This window comes from Paralichthys olivaceus, chromosome 15 (assembly GCF_024713975.1).
Source record: "Paralichthys olivaceus isolate ysfri-2021 chromosome 15, ASM2471397v2, whole genome shotgun sequence".
Classification (NCBI taxonomy): Eukaryota; Metazoa; Chordata; class Actinopteri; order Pleuronectiformes; family Paralichthyidae; genus Paralichthys; species Paralichthys olivaceus.
The window spans coordinates 18,913,998-18,933,422 of record NC_091107.1 but is presented as its reverse complement, the minus strand read 5'-3'; the positions used below and the strand labels follow the sequence as shown (position 1 = coordinate 18,933,422).

The following is a 19,425-nucleotide window of genomic DNA, read 5'->3' as shown; positions in this document are numbered from 1 at the left end:
GATCTCGCTGCTTCTAGGAACTCACATGATTTATCATGAAAAAAGATATTTCCTTATCATTATCATTCAAAGATAATTTTGGACCTTTCAAATCTTATCATTTTGTATAGATACAGAAAAGGCATGGACAGTGCAAAGGTGTGTGAGTTTGTGACAACAGACCCATTTACCCATTGTGAAGGAGACAAACAAAATATTTTATGTATGTGGCCATGCCAAAAGGCAAAATATGAGCATTGACATCAGTAGTAGTGGCTCAAAGTTTTATCTCAATAAGGATTTTCTGCCACTAGAATGGAATGCAGTAACTCTTTTGTGATATGTACTTTTGTCCAAGAGTTCCTTGATGCGGAAGAAAAGGCAGTGATGTAAACAGATGACTGGTTAAACAATGAAAAGTTTGAAAAATTTAAGTAAATTTCATGCACTCTTGAATTGGGATAAGAAAAAGCTAAATCAGTTCTTCAGAATTACACAGTTATTATTTCATATTTTAGGTGACCTTCCCAGGAGAGATGCCAACAGGCTTCTGCATGTCATGCTTGAGGAACACTGATTAAGTGCGGCAATACATTGAATCTGCCTGTACTTCCTAAATGTAAACACGTAACATCATTGGTATTGATGAGCGATTTGCTCTGATTCTAGAAAATTGTTTCTTTCAATATATATGGAAACAAGGGAAATGCTGTCTGCCAATTTATACACTTTCATTTGTAACAACTTACAAAAAATATGTTCATTGACGTTTTTAATTAAACAAGATGTTTAAAAAATAATGTAAACAAACCAACATGATTGGTGGTCCGCCCACCACTTTGTGAAAAGGGGGTGGGTCTCTCCTAAATCAATTAAACGTGCTCTACCCTTTCACCTGATCCTGACCTGTCAATTTGTTTTAAACCTTCCTGAAAGACATTATCATTGTATTTTAAATAAAAACATGTCTGCAGTTATAGTGAGGTAACAATCATACCTTTTTATATTGTAATACCATTAACATCATCATGTCACTAATCTTATTGGGTGTAAAAGTTGATTTGTTACTTCACTATATGACTTCATGTTCTGCCTTCAAGGTGACATGATGACATCATTCATACCAAAGGATCATAAATTAGTTCAAATAAGCTTGTGTCTACAGACATATGCAAATATACATGGAAATGCTACGAATGAACTCAGCTTCTGACTTTGTGACATAACTTACCATATGACATCATATGATGGGGAATTTTAGTTCGTCTAACTCTTAATTATTTGTGAATATATCCTGTTTTTCGGACCATTTTTTTATTGACCATCACTCATCAGTTAAAATAGTGAATCATCTGGAAATACCTTCCCAATAAATATTACCACCAGGTTTTGTGAAAACCCATCCTTGTGTTGAGTTATTTTGGAGACACCCACATGTAAAATAATCCAACACCCTGCTTTTGCACAGGGTGCAGATATTTGTTTCATGGGACTCAAAGATATGTTTTGTTATTTCACATACACACAGACACATGGTCTAATGTACAGTAGATTGGTATAGACAGAGGCATTCGTTGCAGGCATTTTCTCCTTTTGTAGTTGAATTATCAAAGAAAGCATGATAGTACTGAATGACTCATATCAAAGCATGGTTGAGCTGTTACTAATCCTGTGTTCAGGCTGAAAAGTGAAATGCATATGGTTAACGAACAGAAACATTCCTCTGAATCACTCAGTAATCCCTCGATTTTCTGGGATACCCTCAACCAGCGAGTTTATTTGCTAACTCTCTGGGACTGTCTGCTATAGTTTATTTGCAAATGCAAGAGTCAGTGAGCCTGTTGTAAAGTTCAAAACCATTTATGGAGGCAGTTGTCTCAGTGCACTTGACCTGTCTGACTGTTTGACCCACACTGCTGGAGAGAGAAGAGCATTCCTGTGTCAGGACAGGCAGCTCTAATGAAAAGGCTTTCCAAACCCACACACGTATTTCCTCCCCAATTCTCTTGCTCCATTCATAATCACAAGAGGTAGGAAAATAAATATTTACAATGAGCTGTTAGACACGGTTGAAACATTTACAGGGATGTTTGATATGAAAACATATTTTTAACAAGAATTTCAACATGTTACTCAAGTGCATCATAGCTGTTCACTGAGTCATGACGTGTGTTGCACCGCTTAGACATGGTCAGTAGTCAATATACACTCACAAACACACTTGCACTTCTGTCTTTGAAAGGACACTGACATGCATGATGCATTCCCTCGCCCCTTACCCTAAACTAACTTTAATCATCACAACTAAATGCCAAACCCATACCACTTCCCTAACCCTAACTTTTAATTATAATTCTAACCATGACCCTAAAACTCTTCACCATTTAAAGTTGTTTTGAGGACTGACCAAAATGGGCTGACTTTCCCAAAATATCCTAATATCCTATAATTTCCAACTCTATAGCTCTCACAAAGACAGAGGCGCACACAGACAAAAAAACACATACATACTTGCGCAGTGCAAGGTGGTAAATCTGGGACACCATATTTACACTTTGGGGGGAATAAGGGGGCAATGATTGATTTAGATAAGGAACAAGCACAGAATTGCAGGGAGGTGAGAATGAAGTGAAGCAGGGAGAAGGAAAAGTTGGATGAGTGTTGTGGGGGACCGGGTGAGAAGGGTCAGATAGAAGAGGGTGATGAGGATGAAGACTGAGCTGGGGAAGATGTGTCACCTGTGCAGAGTGGGTCTGGTCCAGAATCTCCTCGAACGCCTGGTAATCCTCATCATCAGGGTCAACGCCAGAGAGACGTGCAGCCCTGGCCATGAAGTAGGGAGGAAGCTCTCCTATAGCGGTACCTGCACCCTGCTCACACACACACACACACACACACACACACACACACACACACACACACACACACACACACACACACACACACACACACACACACACGGTTAATTATTACGGCTTAGCTTTTGGTGTTTATAATACTCGCTGACGTGATGTGCTTTCAAGTATTGTTTTGGCAACACAGACTTTTGTCCTGTCATGCCAATAAATCTGAATTTAACATAGTTTTGAAAAAGACAGAGTTGTTGCAAGTTGTCTATTTTTATCAACTTGAATTAAATTGTATTCAGATATAGAGGTAGATATTGCTTGCCCTGCTTGATGTCTGGATGTCTGGGATCAATGTGCTAAATGGGATTAAGACAGAAATGATTTAAGTGAATGAAAATCCGACAGATGATTAAAAATGACATGGACACATAGAATCAAGCCAAGGGAAGGTGAAAACATCTAAATAACACATCAACACACTGCGCTCATCTAATCTACTTTGGACATACGAAATACAGGGTTTCTAGAAAATCTAAGAAGTACTAACAAGCCCAGCTGAGGTCTAAAGCAACCAAAATACCAATATCTAACAGCCAAAAGCAGCTTGTACCTATAAAGCTCTGGAGCCCGTGTGATTGAGGGAGGCTTAACAAGAAAAAAGCGGAAGTGATTTGAGGGAAATAAATCCTCAGCCCTTGGTCGGGTTCAACAAGTTCATACTGCCAAAACATGAGGACGAAGAGGAGGGTTGGGGAGTGAGGGGTAAAGGCTACAGACTTAATTAACACAATGAAAACAGCCGCCAAGAAATGCAGTGTTTTTGGAGTTGCTCACAGCTCATTACTTTAATGTTTCCAGGCACAGGGGGAGAGTAGAGTCGCAACAGGGGGATAATAGAAGCTGCTGTGGATTTAGTTAGTGTAAGTTAAAATCACAGGTGACATGTCCATGTTACTAAGCCCCGATACTTTCCGAATGTCCTGCAATTTACAGACAGGAACGAAAAAAAAGGTCCTGCTCTGAAATCTCTCTCTCTCAGAAGAACATAACTGACTAATCACAGCCACATTACCTCCATGTAGCTGGATGGTTGAGCCAGAAGATGATTAGTGGGTTGTTAGCAACCATGGCAGCGACAACAAGCCCAAACAATCATTCTCAGGAGGCGGTGCAAACCCAAAACCTGGCAGACTGCATCTTTAATCTGGACACCCTATTCTCTTGTTAACACTGCACTCTTTGATGAAATCTGCCAGTTTTCTTTCTCATAATGGAGACGTGCCTTAATCTCCCTGGCAGCTGCTCCATTCAATAGCTGTGCCTCCGTTTGTGAGACTGCATGTGCCTCTGTGTGTGTGTGAGTGTGTGTGTGTATATGGGTGTGTGTGTGTGTGTGTGTGTGTGTGTGTGTGTGTATTTTGTGCATGGTGCAGTGAAACACATCCACCTGCACTATGGCGTTGTTTGAAGTAGAGCACTTCAGGGAGCGGCAGTAGTGGACAGAGAGGTTTCAAGAGGTAACAGAAGAACACACATAGAGAGGAGGAAAGAGAAAGGAGAGGAGGAGGAGGAGGAGAGGAGGCAGTGGCCGTGGTTATGGCTGGGAGGGGGAATGTCATGTCTCATCACCAGTGGGAGGCCGACGGAAGGAGGTGGGAATGTTGGCAGGGGTGCTTTGAAATCGTGGGCGCAACAGGTGTCTCCAACTGTAGAGCTGACAAGCCTCAGCCGAGGCCATGCCAGGCTGAGGTTACAGGGGTGTAGTGGTGACGAGTCCAAAGGGATTAGGTGGCACACACACCCACAAACACAGACTCCTATATCATACATCAGAGCACGGTGCTGCTGTTGGGGCTGACGCTTGGCTCAGAGGAAATGTGACTCCAGTAAATCAAGCATACAGACTTTTTTTTTACACACACACACACACACACACACACAGCAGATGGGGTGTAGATATACAAGACAGGGTGTGTCTTTATAACAGCATGAGTATCATTATTTTAAGGGGTGAAAGGTGAGGATCAAAGTATCCTTAATTAAAGTATTTATTTTATATTAGCCTACCATTAAAATGTATTTAAGCATGTAAAGAAAATGTTTGATGTCAGGGTTAGCGGATAGATTAAATCAATGAATGGTTCTTAGTAATTATATTTTACAAATAGCTTTGTGTACTATGATTATTCAATAAATCAAAAATAATTTTATAACATATTTGTGTGTTTCTACTTTTGCATTTGTGAGCACGTGTGAATATGTGTGCAACATATATTTGTTTATATACATAGTGTCAGTTTTGTAACTAACATGTAATGTAACCATGATTCTTAACACTTGCTGCAATTACTACATTAGTTCACAGAAGTCTTTATTATTGCATAACTGCTCTATCCATTGCCGTAACAATTTTACAAGGTCATAGTACCATCATTGTGTTGTATTGTAGTATTATTTTATTAATTACACATTTGTATCTACGTTATTTGTAAAACCAATTTTCCCTAAAATATATATTTTTTTTTTTTATTTACCTCCTTTTAATATTTCTCCTGCTTTAAATTGTGCTTTCAGATTGTAATTGATTTCTTTTAATTGTGTCTCTGTTTTGTTTTTAAAGTCCCTGTACACCATATCTGTGTGTTTGAAATGTGCTTTACAAATAAAACTGCATGCCTTGCCTTCCTCAGTACTAATGGGTTAATCCCATCTTTAAACTCTGCCATCATTTCGATTACTTTTGTGGACGGTAAAAATGTAATCTTAAATCCTAAATTAAATCAAATTGAGTTTGGAAAGGTCATCTAACTCTATTGCAGAAGTTTCCATAAATGTGTAGCACTTATAAATGGCTTTGCTTTCACCTTCTATCCAGTCCAACCAGTCTGTCTTCTCATTGCTTATTCTCATCATTCTGATATGAGTGTACAGTGCTACTGTCTGCATTGAAGTATTATCTTACTGACACATCAGAGGATGTAATACCAGTTTTTTCTTATACTTCCTTTGTACAGACAGCTTTTCACCTTCAAGAATTGTTGTTGTTCTTCCATTGCTGCATGTAAGCTGTCAGTTAACCAAATTCTAAATGTCAGAAAAAAGGCCATGTTATCTATGAAATGTATGTGATTTTTTGTTTTTGGTGACCTAACTATTACTTCTCCTTTGGGCTCTTAACTTTTATATCATTCAAGGGGATTCATTGCACACTGGACTGTTTAAATAAAAGAAAATGGAAACATGGGGGTGTTTTAAAACCTTTGACCTGTAGTTGGTGTGCGTACAGTTAATGTATTACAAAAGTAAGGAAGCCTAAGGCCAATCACAGTACAGTGGTGCAAAGCCTGTCTGGTTCCTGTAACGCCCCCAGTAATGAAGAAGTAGCTGAGGATCTGTGTTTCCCCTTGGCCTCAGCACCTTCCACATTCTGCAGAACAGGGAAACAGATAACAGAACGATTTTAAACCCAAACCATGTGTCAGCGACCAGGTTCTCTATTTTAGAGTTCAGTAGTTCTGCCTTTCTCAATATGAAAGAAAAGGTAAATGGAGAATAACAAAGCACACAAAAGATACTGCACTTACAAATATGTTGATAATGGAATGCAACTTCTACTTCACTGTTTTGTCTTTTACTGCATGTGTAACAGTAGAACAAGCCATTGTTTAACAGAAACGAGTCATTGATAAATCAACAGAGCACTGCATGGTCTAAGCAGAACTAGACTCTTTGAGGGGGTTCTTAAGTTATAATAAAAACACATTATAATGTGTTACCTTTTTATTCTACTACAGAGTGGTAAAAAAAATGTCAGTTCTGAAACTGTACTACAACGCTGGGGAACATGTGATCTGCTCTCAGTACTCTGAGGCAGCATATGCCAACTTGTTTGGAGGGAGAACTTTAAATCTTTGTATCAACATGTTAAAAGTTAGATATACAAATACACAGGAGTTGTCAGGTTTTCACCTTTTCCACTGTTCTCTTACCACACCATAAATTGCTGGTTCAGTCAGAAAAAAAAGGTTTGATTTGTGCACCTAATGTGGAGTCCTTGGCATATAAATGCCCTGCCCTTGGAAAATGGGTCTCTAAAAGCCTTAAATTCTTGTAATTGTCATGTTTTTACCAGCCTCTGTCTAATGACAAAAACCCACTGGACATATTCAAAAATTCATGGTGGTTATTGTATAAACAAGACTATATTTCTCAGCTCCTAAGAAAATTGCATTTGAGAGATATGAGGGTTTCACCTGACAGCAACAATATTTCAAAGCACTCAGTCTGAACACTGGTCAAAGCTGTGGTGAATGTACAAGGTCGTGGCAAACTGTGACCAACACTGAGCCATGAGAAATCTTTAGAGGAGCTTAGATCTGTGCAGTTCCTACAATTGCCTGCTCTTTCACTGTGCCGGTCAAAAGTATGCACATTCAGTGTGTAACAGGCACTCACCCACATAAAGGCTTCGAGGCGGACTTTAGACATGATGGTCCAGAGAGAGATGCTTCCATGGATGGCTGCTGAGCCCACACCCACCGCCTCAGCATCAGAGCTCAGTTCTGGTGCTACATGCTGGGGACAGATAATTTGGTCTGGATATGGTGGCTCAGGGAAGTCCACCGAACCACATTCATGTGCTGCGAGGGTCACAGATGCTATGTGTGGTCCCTGAGAAAAAGAGAGAAAGGTGGAGGATAAAGAGAAAAAGATAAAGAAGGAAAGTAAGAGTGGGAGTGAGTACAACTGTTGGAAGAAGTTTTGAGTCAGAGGAAGAACCCTTCTTTATCGGCATGGGTACAAAGTGAGAGCATTGAGTCAAATAGTGAATGACAAAATGAAGATAATTTTAAATGGGTCAGTGTCTTCTGTAGTTACTCCAGCAGTTGAATATGTCACTATAAATTAGCATTAAGAGTGAATCATCATTCTGCTTTCCTGCTGCTTAAGTCAAATAGGCCATAAGGAAATGCTGAGAAACACATACATATGATTAAGATAAGGCAGTATGCAAACATGTTATTTTAAACTATTAAAGGAGAATCAAAGTTTTAACAGTCAAAGAGAGAAGGGCCCCTAGTGAGAAACAAAGTGAGCAAAGAAACCATTTGGTTTAAAACACCCACGATGATGACAAAGAAAAAAACCCAAAAGAAATTAATCGAGAGGGAAAATCTCAATTTCAGCACACTGCTGGTATTTTGAAGTTTTGAAATACCAGCATTGGCATTGATGTCTTCTTTCTCTAATTACAGGATTTTTTTAATGTGAAGCAATTCAAATTTCCATTGTTACCTCACAATAGGGTTTATTATTTCAGAGCTAAAAAGCACTGCAGCCAAATCCAATACAATTGAAGTAACTGGGGACTCCTTGGATGACACCGCAGGAGCAGTATGGAGGAATTTCAGGTTTTTTTCTGTTGTTTTTTCTTACATTTGAGGAAGTGATTCCCAGTTACTTTAATTGTGTTGGATTTGGCTGCAACGCTGTTTACCCTTGAAATTCTAAAAATGTTTTGTGGACTCAAACACTTCACCCACCCCTCCATTGGCATAGTGGTGCGTAGATAATGAGTGAATTTTCATTTTTGCTTGAACTATCCCTTTAAATAATCTTTATAAACTGATTCTACATGTAAATATGCACAATCTGTAGGTAAGGGACAAGATTTGGGGGCTGGGACCCTTCTGGTTTCTGTTTCTAGTTCGACTATTTGAGCAGGCTTTGGTTCCTCGCAGGTAAACAGTCCACAAGGAGAGCAAAAGCAGTGTAACACATTGACTGATTATGCATCAGCTATCACCCTTTTCATTTATCTGCATTCATATGAGGATAGTTGTTAACAAAAAATGAGCCAAAATGTAATCTGGACCTAAAATACCATAAATAAGTACAGGTTTGGGTTTTCTGCGGAGAAACGTTCAAGTTGTGTGATAAGAGAAACTCAGACTGCAGTGTACAACGAACAGAAGATAGGAGTCACCGCAAGCCCCAAAACTGTTTTCCCCAGAGGCCAATGGGCTCCAAGATTGATGGTTAAAAGTTAATTTAACACATCTGATTTGAAGAGTAATTTCATTTCTTGTTTAGGTCAAACCAAAGGCAGTGTACAAAAAATACAACAGCCCATTAGGAAACTGTAAATTTAACTGCTACTGTTATGAGAGGAACAAGGAAACTAAGTACAAATGGCTGATTGGTTGATTCTGCCCTGGCTCAGTATGAAAGTGAAGTTGATAACACTGCTAACATTGTTTGATAAGGTTTTAGGAAGTTTAGGAATAAGAAGTCATGTAACTTTGCAGTTCCCTTGTTACAAACTGAGCAAAAATCGAGATTGATCTGAAATGACAGTCATGCGTACTTGGTGTGTTTTCCATGTGTTTACACTCATGCGTATGTGTGTAGGAAGGGTGCTCCCAGTGACGCACGGGGGCAGTTTGGCATTATGCAATGTAGCACCAAAGCAATCTGGCAGGCCTGGGGTGGGGCTGAGACTTCCGGAGCTGTGTTGGACAAGGCAGGACAGGACAGGACAAGACGGGGGAGGGCAGGACAGACAGTAGCGTGTGAGGCAACAGGAAACAGCTACGCCTTCTCAGTGCACTCCCTTTAGATGACACAGATTTGTTTCTACACACACGTATTAGTAAGCAGACATTGCAGTTTTTACATTAATAATAATAAGCTCCCAGCACTTACAAAGAAAATGACTGATGCTTCTCACAAAAGCAAAAGACAAACAGGAAAATCATTAGTGACCCAGAGAGAGAGTCAAGAAACTCCCAGTACTGACCCAGTCAGGCTGGAGACTCCTTAGCCTCATATCCTCCCCACTGACTACAATGAGATCATGCTGCCCTCAAGTCCACACAGCACACACACAAGTAAGAACACACGCTTCATGCACCTAGACGTACTCCTCCAGCAGAATGTATGAGTGGCCAAGAAAGACTATTCCTCTTGCTCACACTTTCCAGCTCTATCTCAGGTAATGTGTGTTTACCAAACACACACAGACCGCCTGCCAACTGTAGTGGGTGTTGCGTGACTTGGGGTATCTGCTCTCTCCCTCTCTTTAACGCTGTGTCATTGCTTCTCAACTTACACAAAAGTCCAGTCCTCTCAAGTTGTACAGGTGAGTCACCATTAATCTGCAGCTCAGCCCACAACATCCGGGTAACTACCCAACGTCTCTGTTTGTTACTGGCTTGATGACACACACGCGCAAACAGGAAAAACAAATTAGATGATAAAAAGAAAAATGCAAAACATGTAGCGGAAGCAGTAACCTATTTCTTTTCTCAGACAGCATTGTTCCATTCCACACACTGGGTACTAAAAAAAGTAATGGTGTGGGTTATATACTGAAATGTTTACTCCACCTCCTACCTGATCTGCTTTGAGATCTCCCTTATATTTAAATTCACATCAGCACCGACACAACGTTACTCTCTCTAACCCCATGGACTCTACAATGGAGGCAGCATTGTTGGCATTCCTGTGGCGACCTGCACAAACCAGTGCTTGGCCTTGCAAAACCAGTGGGATCCCCACTCGAGCATGTCCACACACACACACACACACACTTTGAGGAGAAACACAGTTTGGATCTGGTAATTAAGTGCGTCTATAAGTGTGTTTCCATGTGTGTTGTCAGTATATAATCACTACAGAGCAAATGCCAGCAAGAGTATGTGGTCCCAAACAACAATAGTAAGACGTCCAGTGTGAGATGCTTAAAGGAATGATCCTTAAAATCATACAGTCTAGCTGGTTATCTAAAGCTCCATTCACACTGGATGAATTTATTTTTTTTTGCATTATAGTACCTGTCCTGGTCAGTTATTTTAATCTCACCCTGAGCATTTATGTGGTTGATTTTTCCCCCCAAACCCAGTAAAAATCACAGACTGCTGTATTTCATCAAACTTATTGGTCCTCCTGTTTATTCATTCACATGTGGAGCTTCAGTACATCGTTGTATTCTAAAGTGAATCGAGTGGAAAGAACTGATCATTCGTCAACACATTTTCATCAGTGTTAAATTTGTCTTTTGTGGAAATCGAAGAAGTACATTTTTTGCTAATCTGACATGTTAACTGGTATGGTCTTCTGGTTGCTAAAAGTTCATGTATATAACATACCATGTCCTGTGATTACAAAACTGTTAAAGGATGATAAGTTGTATTACCAAGGATCAGCTGAATAGGGCTGTAGCCAATAGCCTCCTCTTAGCAATTTAAGTAGAATGTATTGACACATTAAGCAATTTATTAACATGGTCTTGACAATATCGTGCACATTCCCACTCGTTATAACATGGGTAACACGATACACAGTCCTACTGCTGTTGTGCCATTCTTGTCTTCTAATTTTTGTTTGACAGGAAAGCTCCACAGGACATTTTCTCACTTCCACTGAAGCCAATAGGAGACGGAACAGAGTCGAGTTAACCCCAGCTGTTTTTTATCGTTCCTATCGTAACGGGTCACATTTTGTAGTTCCTCAAGTCTACAAAGACAAAGGTGGAGTTAAATTTGCTAATAGTGTTGGCCCCTCAAAATTATAGGGAGTTTGACACGATGATGGTAAACTGAAAAATGACTCTAAACATGTTGTTCTTTGTTCTTTTACTTCTATCTTGGACAAAGGATTGACCACAAACATCTCAGTTGCTGAGGCACATGAGCGTGGAGGAGCTTCCTCTCAGTGCCACAGTGAGAACAAAGAGTGCATCAGTGTGTCCACTGGAGGAGGATGTGAAAGCTGGCAGGCCAGTAGCTGCCGCTGTGAAGAGCCACTGACACACACTGTCAACCACCTCCTCTGGTACACACCATCCAGCATCACGGTTAAACTATTCTTGAAGTGTTTAACACTTGACATATGAACAATACTTTCTTGTGTGCGTGATCTTGTGTGTCACTGTGTAATTTGTGTTAGTTCAGCAGAAACACACTCACAGCATAATTTAAGGGTGTGAGCTTGGTGATCCAAGCTGTAACGCAGCTTGAGTGAGAGAGAAGAGTGTGAGTGGCCTTATTACGTTTTAAATGATACACTAACTACAGGTTAATTCTGTGAGCGGAAACAGATGCCAGGGAGTGACTGCACTCATGATGAAATTTGATCACGTATCACATGATCATGTGTCAAAAAAAAGCACTACATTATAATTAGGAAGCAGTGGCGCACAAGTCAGATTTAAACTGTGGCGGTCTGTAGGTTATAAATAAGTAAATAAAGATTTTGTCCCTGAATGCCTTCCAAAACTAAATGTTGCACACTAGGTTGCAATTCGATTAAATCTAAGTGATTTTAATTGGAAGGGGAAATGATAAAATTCCTGTATTAAGCTTGTTTTTTTAAAATGTGAGACCCAAGCTGAAGCAGCCCATAATCCACCAGTCATGCTGTGGACATCTCTTTTTAATTTATGTCGGCAAAGGTAGTTGTTTCTGAATCCCCAAACCAGGTATTAATGGGTAACCATAAACTGACCAGTCCTCCATGACCACGACCACAGGAGGGTCCAGTCATTAACAGGTCGCTGTGGTTGTCAAGGGCCATTTAAACACATTAGACACGGTCCGGCTAGCATAACCTGTTGACCACTTCTTACAGTGGGAGACTGCTGGAGGCTAAACAGGACAAACATTAGAGGTTAGTTTGTTATGAAGAAGCCCCGGTCAGGATCTCCGAGGGAGGTAAGAGAAAGATGGACGGAGGCCAGTGATGGAGGGGTGGGGTGTTGAGAAGTGGGTGGTAAGCATGTGCGCAAACACACACACACACACACACACACACACACACACATGCACACGCGCACACACACACACACACACACAAACACGGTTAGAGGGGATGGTCCCAGTGATTTATGTGGTTGTACCATCTTACCATATGTTCCCTGTCTAGCAGACAGACACACTCACTCTGACCCCCCACTGAGCGATGGATCATGCACTTCAAATTAACACTTTCATTTCAATCCAAGTCTTTTGAAGCTGATATCAAACCTCCCACTCATAAAAAGGGAAATTGAATGTAAATGTGTTTACTGGTTGAGGAGGTTTATCATTTGAGTATTTCACAAATTCTCCTTAATAAATTATGTATTTCTGTGATAGCTGGATAACTTATCACTGTAATGCTTTGCTTGCTTCACCAGTTACCCAAATTCAATGTATTTGTTTATAAGCAGCCTTTTTCCCCTTACAACCTCAAATAACAATTAATTTCTTAATGAACAAAAATGCATATCCTCTTCAATATACAGTAACAAAATGCATTGTGTATTTAAAATAATGTTTAACAACTTCAAATGGAAAACCTAATTCATCCAAAAAAAATAATTTAAAATGTTCTTTATTTTAATGTTCCTTTCCTTTTTTGCATATCAGAGTTAGAGCTCACACAATTTGACAATGGATTGTTCAACCAAAAGTAAACTCCCCAATATTAAATAATCATTAAATGTTTAAAAAGGTAAATATCTGATAATTAATTGTCAAATACCTACCAAATGTATTTATGGTCATATTATATTTTTGTTTTTCTAGTACAAATGCAAAAATGTTCTCTGGTTTCAGATTTACAGTGGTGGGGATTTCTTATATATTAAAGAAAATAATTGGCAGATAAATCAAAACTGGAAATATGTTTAAAAAATAAAATTAATGAATAATGGAAAAAATAGTCCTAATCTCACTTTAAAAAGATATCTAGAACAATTAGTTTAGATGATGCATGTTATAGTCTGATGACACTATTGGTGAATTAAATTGAAGCACAAAATGTGTTAATTCCCTCTGTGAGTGTCTCACTTTTCCAACTAAAACTACAACAGGGAAACATTATGTTGCTCCGATGGAAAAACGACACTGATGCTGGGACACATCCACCTGAGGATCATTTTAAAGCACTAGGCGACCTTTATAGAAGAATTTCATGATAAAAGAATAAACTTTTTTTTTTAAACTAAAAAAACAAAACAACACATGCAGTCTGCCAGCAGTGCTCTGGTTTGGTCTGGTCAGTTTTGGCTTTTTCTGGGAGGGCTGTTGGTTCCATTCAAGGCTGGCAACACACTAGGCTGTCTTTGGTGCTGGATTTGCTTCCTGTGGGCTCTCAGTGTGTATTTGCGTGTGTGAGTGAGTGAGTGTGTGTGTGAATGCTTATTGTACTTGGTATTAACAGGACTCCTGGGGCCTCCAAGACACAGAAAGACGCATGCCTTGGATGGCTGAGGTGTGACAGTTAAGACTGAGAAGCCATTATAAACATCACACACAAACACACTCACGCACAAAGCTCCCATTTACACAGCTCTCTGGTATTCATCTTTGAATGAGCTTGATGTAGATGAATAAGTCACAAGACGTAGCGGCAGATCCTTGTCTCCATCCTTATGAGGAAGAAAATGAATTACTTAAAAATCATGAATGAAAGCAATTGTATGGCCTGTCCTTTTTGCCAAAGGAAGTAAAAGCGCTATTGTTAAATTTCACATTTGAACCAAAATTTGGACAATTCCCACTCCATAACTGAGCTGTGTAAAATTCTCAACCAAAATATACTATCTTCATCGTACTTGAGTTCAGTAGTAGCCGGATAAAATCCAAGTGATACAGTTCTGACACACTATCTAGATGTAGTTAAAAATTAATGGCTTCAAATTGAATTCAAGACGTGTTAAAGCTAAAGTGAGAGATCCGTTACTGCCGGCCAGTAGTGAGTCAAGAGTCACTTTTCAGCTTTTCAAAGAACTACTGAACTTGATCCTGATGAGTCACTCATGTTCCAGGTAACATATATTCAAAGTATCACTTTGTCCAACAAAACAAAAGGACATTATGCGATGACAAGTCATGTTAGACACATAGAAAATTCTGAATGAACGTCCAACACACGACTTCCGCGACTTCCAAACTTTCCACAGAGCCTTATCAACTCTGACTTCATGAACAAATCTAACAAACACACAAAATAACACTGTTAGTACAGGTCATACAGACCAGCAGCGAGAGGTGAGTCACAACTCAATCAAAGCCGCCAAGTTTCTGTGAACATGAATTGGGATCGTAGCAGTGACCGTCATTGTTTAAGCCATACAAAGGCCAGGTGATCATGTGAGCAAATTTCCCTCACCCAACAGTGTGTGTGTGTGTGTGTGTGTGTGTGTGTGTGTGTGTGTGTGTGTGTGTGTGTGTGTGTGTGTGTGTGTGGCGGACAGCTCTTAACTGTGTAACGGCATCTGAGCAGCACAACTTGAAGGACCTGAGCAGTGTGTGTGTGTGTGTATGTGTGTGTGTATGTGTGTGTGTATGTGTGAGTGTGTGTGTGTGTGTGTGTGTGTGTGTGTGTGGAAGCCACACTCTCAGACCTGCTCAGCCCTTACTGCGATAGTTGGCACTAATTAAAGCTGTGCTCCTGGTAATTGCCAACAGCCAAAACTTAATTTCAGGGGGTTTGCTGGAGAAAATCTGTATATTCTACACAAACCTCTGCTGCAACCTATAATTTAGTCAATCCTAAAAGAAACTGGATATAGAAAACTACAGAATGTTCCTTTATTTAGAGGAGCCTGGTACTGGAACTGGTTTACTTTTCGAAAGACAAGGGAACTGTAAATCATGAGTCATAAACACGTTAGGAACATTTTTTTGGTATCCCATAGGATTTCTATTGTTTGCTCCCTGGTGGTTGCTGACATTTATGCTCTCAGAGGGACGCAACATGTTCACCTCGTACTCATAAAACAACTCAAAACCAAGAGGGAGAAAAAAAGACTACCCCAGTTGCTATTATGTAAACAGCAACGTGCGCGGCTTCAATTATAATGACTTTAATTCTTTGTTGCTGTTGATTTAACGTTGAGCACAACAATTTTCATGCTGCCCATAATGACTTAATGGCAACAGCCATTACTGAAAGTAATTTAATGGTGGATGACTCAGATGAGCTCTCCTCTAAAATATTTACAGCATTCCCAAGCTTTCAAGAGTCACACACAGTGTGAACCTCTTCTCATGTAAAAGAGGATTTATGGAGGTCTGCGACACGAGTTGTCACTGCAAAATAAACGCTTAAATACTTAAGTGGGGATGAAAGCCTGTCCCACTCACTATTGGGATCTTCACTCATTATGGTGGGTGCAGGTGCAGGACTCGTACGTGACGTGGGCATGTTTGTCCCGATCCTCGCCTCAGCCTCCGCCGTAATGAGATCTCTCCAGTGTTCCTGCGTGATTTCATTGTGTTCATGGTCTGTATTGTGAGCACCCACCCACTACCTCCTCCCTCGGAGCAGCTGGATAAAATATACTTGATGCTTTGCCAAAAAGTGTGCTTTTTTTTTTCTTCTCTACGCTTGAGTTGCGGGGTTTCATCTTTCTCCATGAACCGGTCCTGTCTGTGTACAATGATCTCCCGCAGTCTCAGCAGGATGCAAACACAGAGGAGACACAGGGCAGCAATTGCCCATGACAGGGAACAGGAGCGCTGCCACTTCTGCTCTGGTTGCTTCACTGTGCGCATGTTCCTGGCTCCGCACTCCCCTCTACTGGCGTCTTTTAAGTACTTTTATAATCTAGTTGATCGCACTGACTACTGACATATATGTTGTTAATATGTGGTAGGGTAGTTCATTTTTACCAAAATACACATAAGCCGTGAACCATTGTCATCAATTTCATCAGGATAAATGGAAAACTTTGAATTGAACCGTTGCCCAAATTCAGTGAGGTCAACACTGTACCAGCAGAGCAAGCAGACATTTACTGTTACGTTACAGATTGAAATAATAGTTTCAATCAAGAAGTTAAGTGCTAGAAAGAAGTCAGAAAAAGGACAGACACGTAATCCGAGAAGCTACATAATAGAGTCACATGTTGTGTCACGTGAAAATAGCATGACTGTGCACCTTTAAGGCTGAGAGCCCTGTTAGTGTTCATGTTTTCCTGATCTTACAAAGATGTGGGAAGTACCAAGGAACTGCTGATTCTATGTATTTGTTTTTGTTATGCTGTGCTACTCTACTCTAGAAGAACTTAACGTCTTGTGGCATCTTTTCAGTCTTTCCTTATTTTAACTGGAGAAAGACACTAAAATATTTAGAACTTCAAACAGTAGATACGTAAAAGCCACACATCAGCTTTCAAGTTCATTTGTGCTTTTCCAGAGCTTCATTTTATATATAATTTATATACAATATATTATGTAATTAAAATGATAGTTGGTACCAATACAATGATCCACACTGCTTGTCAAACACTGCAATGTTACTCTGCACAGATTCTTCCGGTTTGTCAACATTATAGGATCACTGGTACCCTCTAGTGACTGTTAATAGTGATGACCTGGGTCAGCGATAACCTTAATGATAATTTGTGAATCTATTGTTATTGACAAAAGTTTCCGTTAATTACAGACTGGCTGACACTGGCAAATATTAAAGTAGATTTGATTGTAATGTGCAACAGTGGAGTATCTTTAGGACTGCAAGGTCAACTAGTGTACTTGTTATCATGAATCTGTTATTTCAGTCAGACAACTCACGTTCAAATGTTTATTACAGCAGTCGAAGAGGTTTGTGTTTGGCATCTAGGCTCCGACTTAATCACTTCACCGATATGATTACACAGATATGATGGGAGTGACAAGCAGATACTTATAACCCCCGTTGGAGCCTACAGGTGGCTGCTGGGCGGGGTGGAAGGGCTGAAGCAACTGGTAGCGATACTGCAGCAGCATTGCGAGCAAAGGGGTTGATGGGAAATTTCCCTCTGCTTAAATAGGCCGCCTAATAAGGTTGGTGTGTATAATAGATGATTGTGGAGAGTGAGGTATGTCACATGATGTGTGTCACATGATTGGAGCAGTGCAGTTTGAGTTGGCTGCCTGAACTAGCTTGCAGGGTTCGCTTCATTTATTATAATTTTTTGCAATTACAAGCTCCAAGAGCTATTGATGTCTTTGAATGTTGTCCAACTCACAGTGCAGAATCCAATGAGATTTAGGGCATAGCTTGAACCTGTTCTTTGAAAATTTTGAGGGGAAAAATACAATTTGCATCTTCCGACTGGAACTGATGTTAAAGTGATTCATCTACAGGTTATTTTCTGAATCAATCATTTGACCTAAAATAATCACTACACTTTTCTATAGCCCAAGGTGACATCTTGTCCAATGCACATGCAGTCCAAAACCAACCAACCAAAAGAGTCTGTCAGTTCAAAATCATAGAAGAGTGAGAAAAATAGGACACATCACCTTCTAGGAACCAGAGGATTTTCCTGCCAATTTTGCTTAAAAATAACTAGCATGGTTAATGAATTATCAAAACTGTTGCTGTTAAATTACTGCTGGTCAAGTACATGATCTACGCAGCATCTCAGTTACTCACGGTCAAGGGAAAAAGCATTAAGGTGTTGTACCAAACTTCAGACTGAATGAGAAGCTGTGCAGTAAAAGTTCACCGAGTCTCTCCCCTGAGCTGCTGTATATCTCTAGTGGTGCACTTGTATACCACTTACAGAATAATTGTGGTAGTGTTCTTTCCAAATGTTGACATGGGCGTAAATCAAAGTCAAGAGCTGGTAAACACCCAGGCCCACTTCACTTCGCATCTCTAGCATATTATTAAGTCTTATGGAAAGGATGAAAAACTGTGCCAGAATTCAAAGCTGTGAGTGTTAAGGCTTTTAAATTTGTGGGGACATCTTAGCAAGTGTTCTGAACTTGTTTGACACAGTTATAATCACTGACCCAGTCCTAGTAGCTGAAAACAGGACAACATGTCTGCTGGCTCTCTACAGAGTTCACTTACCACAGAAATTCTTTAACTTTTCTTTGACTGTCAGAAAACAGAAATATCTTGTCAGGACCCGGAAATCTACAGAATCACTTAGGAATCTCAATGGCTTCTTTAAACAGTGGCTCTACAGAAGAGAAGATATATCATTATAATTCTCTGAGGTCAGGTTTGTGCTTCTTGCTTGTGGCTTAGTCTCACAGTTATAAAGAGGAAACAGATACTAGATCTGACAGCCTCATGGTTCAAACTCATACAAGTAACCACAACATATTAAGGTTTGACTCTTTGTTAAATCCCCCTCTGTCTTCTCGGCTTTCCTGTCTGTTTCTACTATTCAACTGTTGAAAAAAGGCAAAAATTACACAAATATTCTAAATAAAAACAACAAAGGCCAATACACAGCACTTGCATCAACAATTTGTTGTCCTCACCGACATCAGGTCATCTAGGTGTTTGGACAGAGCAGTCATTCCACAAGCTAAATTTCAATCAACAGGTTCAGGTTTGTCAGTCTGTGTTTTACTGCTATGTGCACATGTTTCACGGTTCATATTCCATTTCAAAGGCATTTCCATTCAGTAATTTTAGTGGAAAAGTGTGATTTTAATGAGGTGCATATCAAATAAAAAACTAAAATGTACTTAAACATACAGCATACCCACAAACATCAGCTATCACAGGACTACATAAAAAATATCTGCACCAGTATCGGCTTTAAAAACAACATTATCAGTCAAACTCTATAAAAAATGCACCACGGCAACTCCAGCTAGGA

The 19,425-nt window shown here is 39.9% G+C and overlaps 1 protein-coding gene across 7 annotated transcripts in view; it reads right to left on the bottom strand.

Annotated features, from left to right (window-relative positions):
• Nucleotides 1–19,425, bottom strand: part of LOC109628416 (vacuole membrane protein 1-like) — a 59,771-nt gene that overhangs the window by 31,726 nt on the left and 8,620 nt on the right. For 3 of the 7 annotated variants that reach the window (XM_069509923.1, XM_069509921.1, XM_069509922.1), the window contains exons 6-8: nucleotides 7,284–7,499; nucleotides 6,160–6,255; nucleotides 2,718–2,849 (exon numbers count right to left, since the gene is read on the bottom strand). In XM_069509923.1, coding sequence (XP_069366024.1) covers nucleotides 2,718–2,849; nucleotides 6,160–6,255; nucleotides 7,284–7,499 — 444 coding nt within the window. The remainder of the gene's footprint in view (nucleotides 1–2,717; nucleotides 2,850–6,159; nucleotides 6,256–7,283; nucleotides 7,500–19,425) is intronic. The other 4 variants (XM_069509926.1, XM_069509924.1, XM_069509925.1 and 1 more) reach the window with 2 other exon arrangements.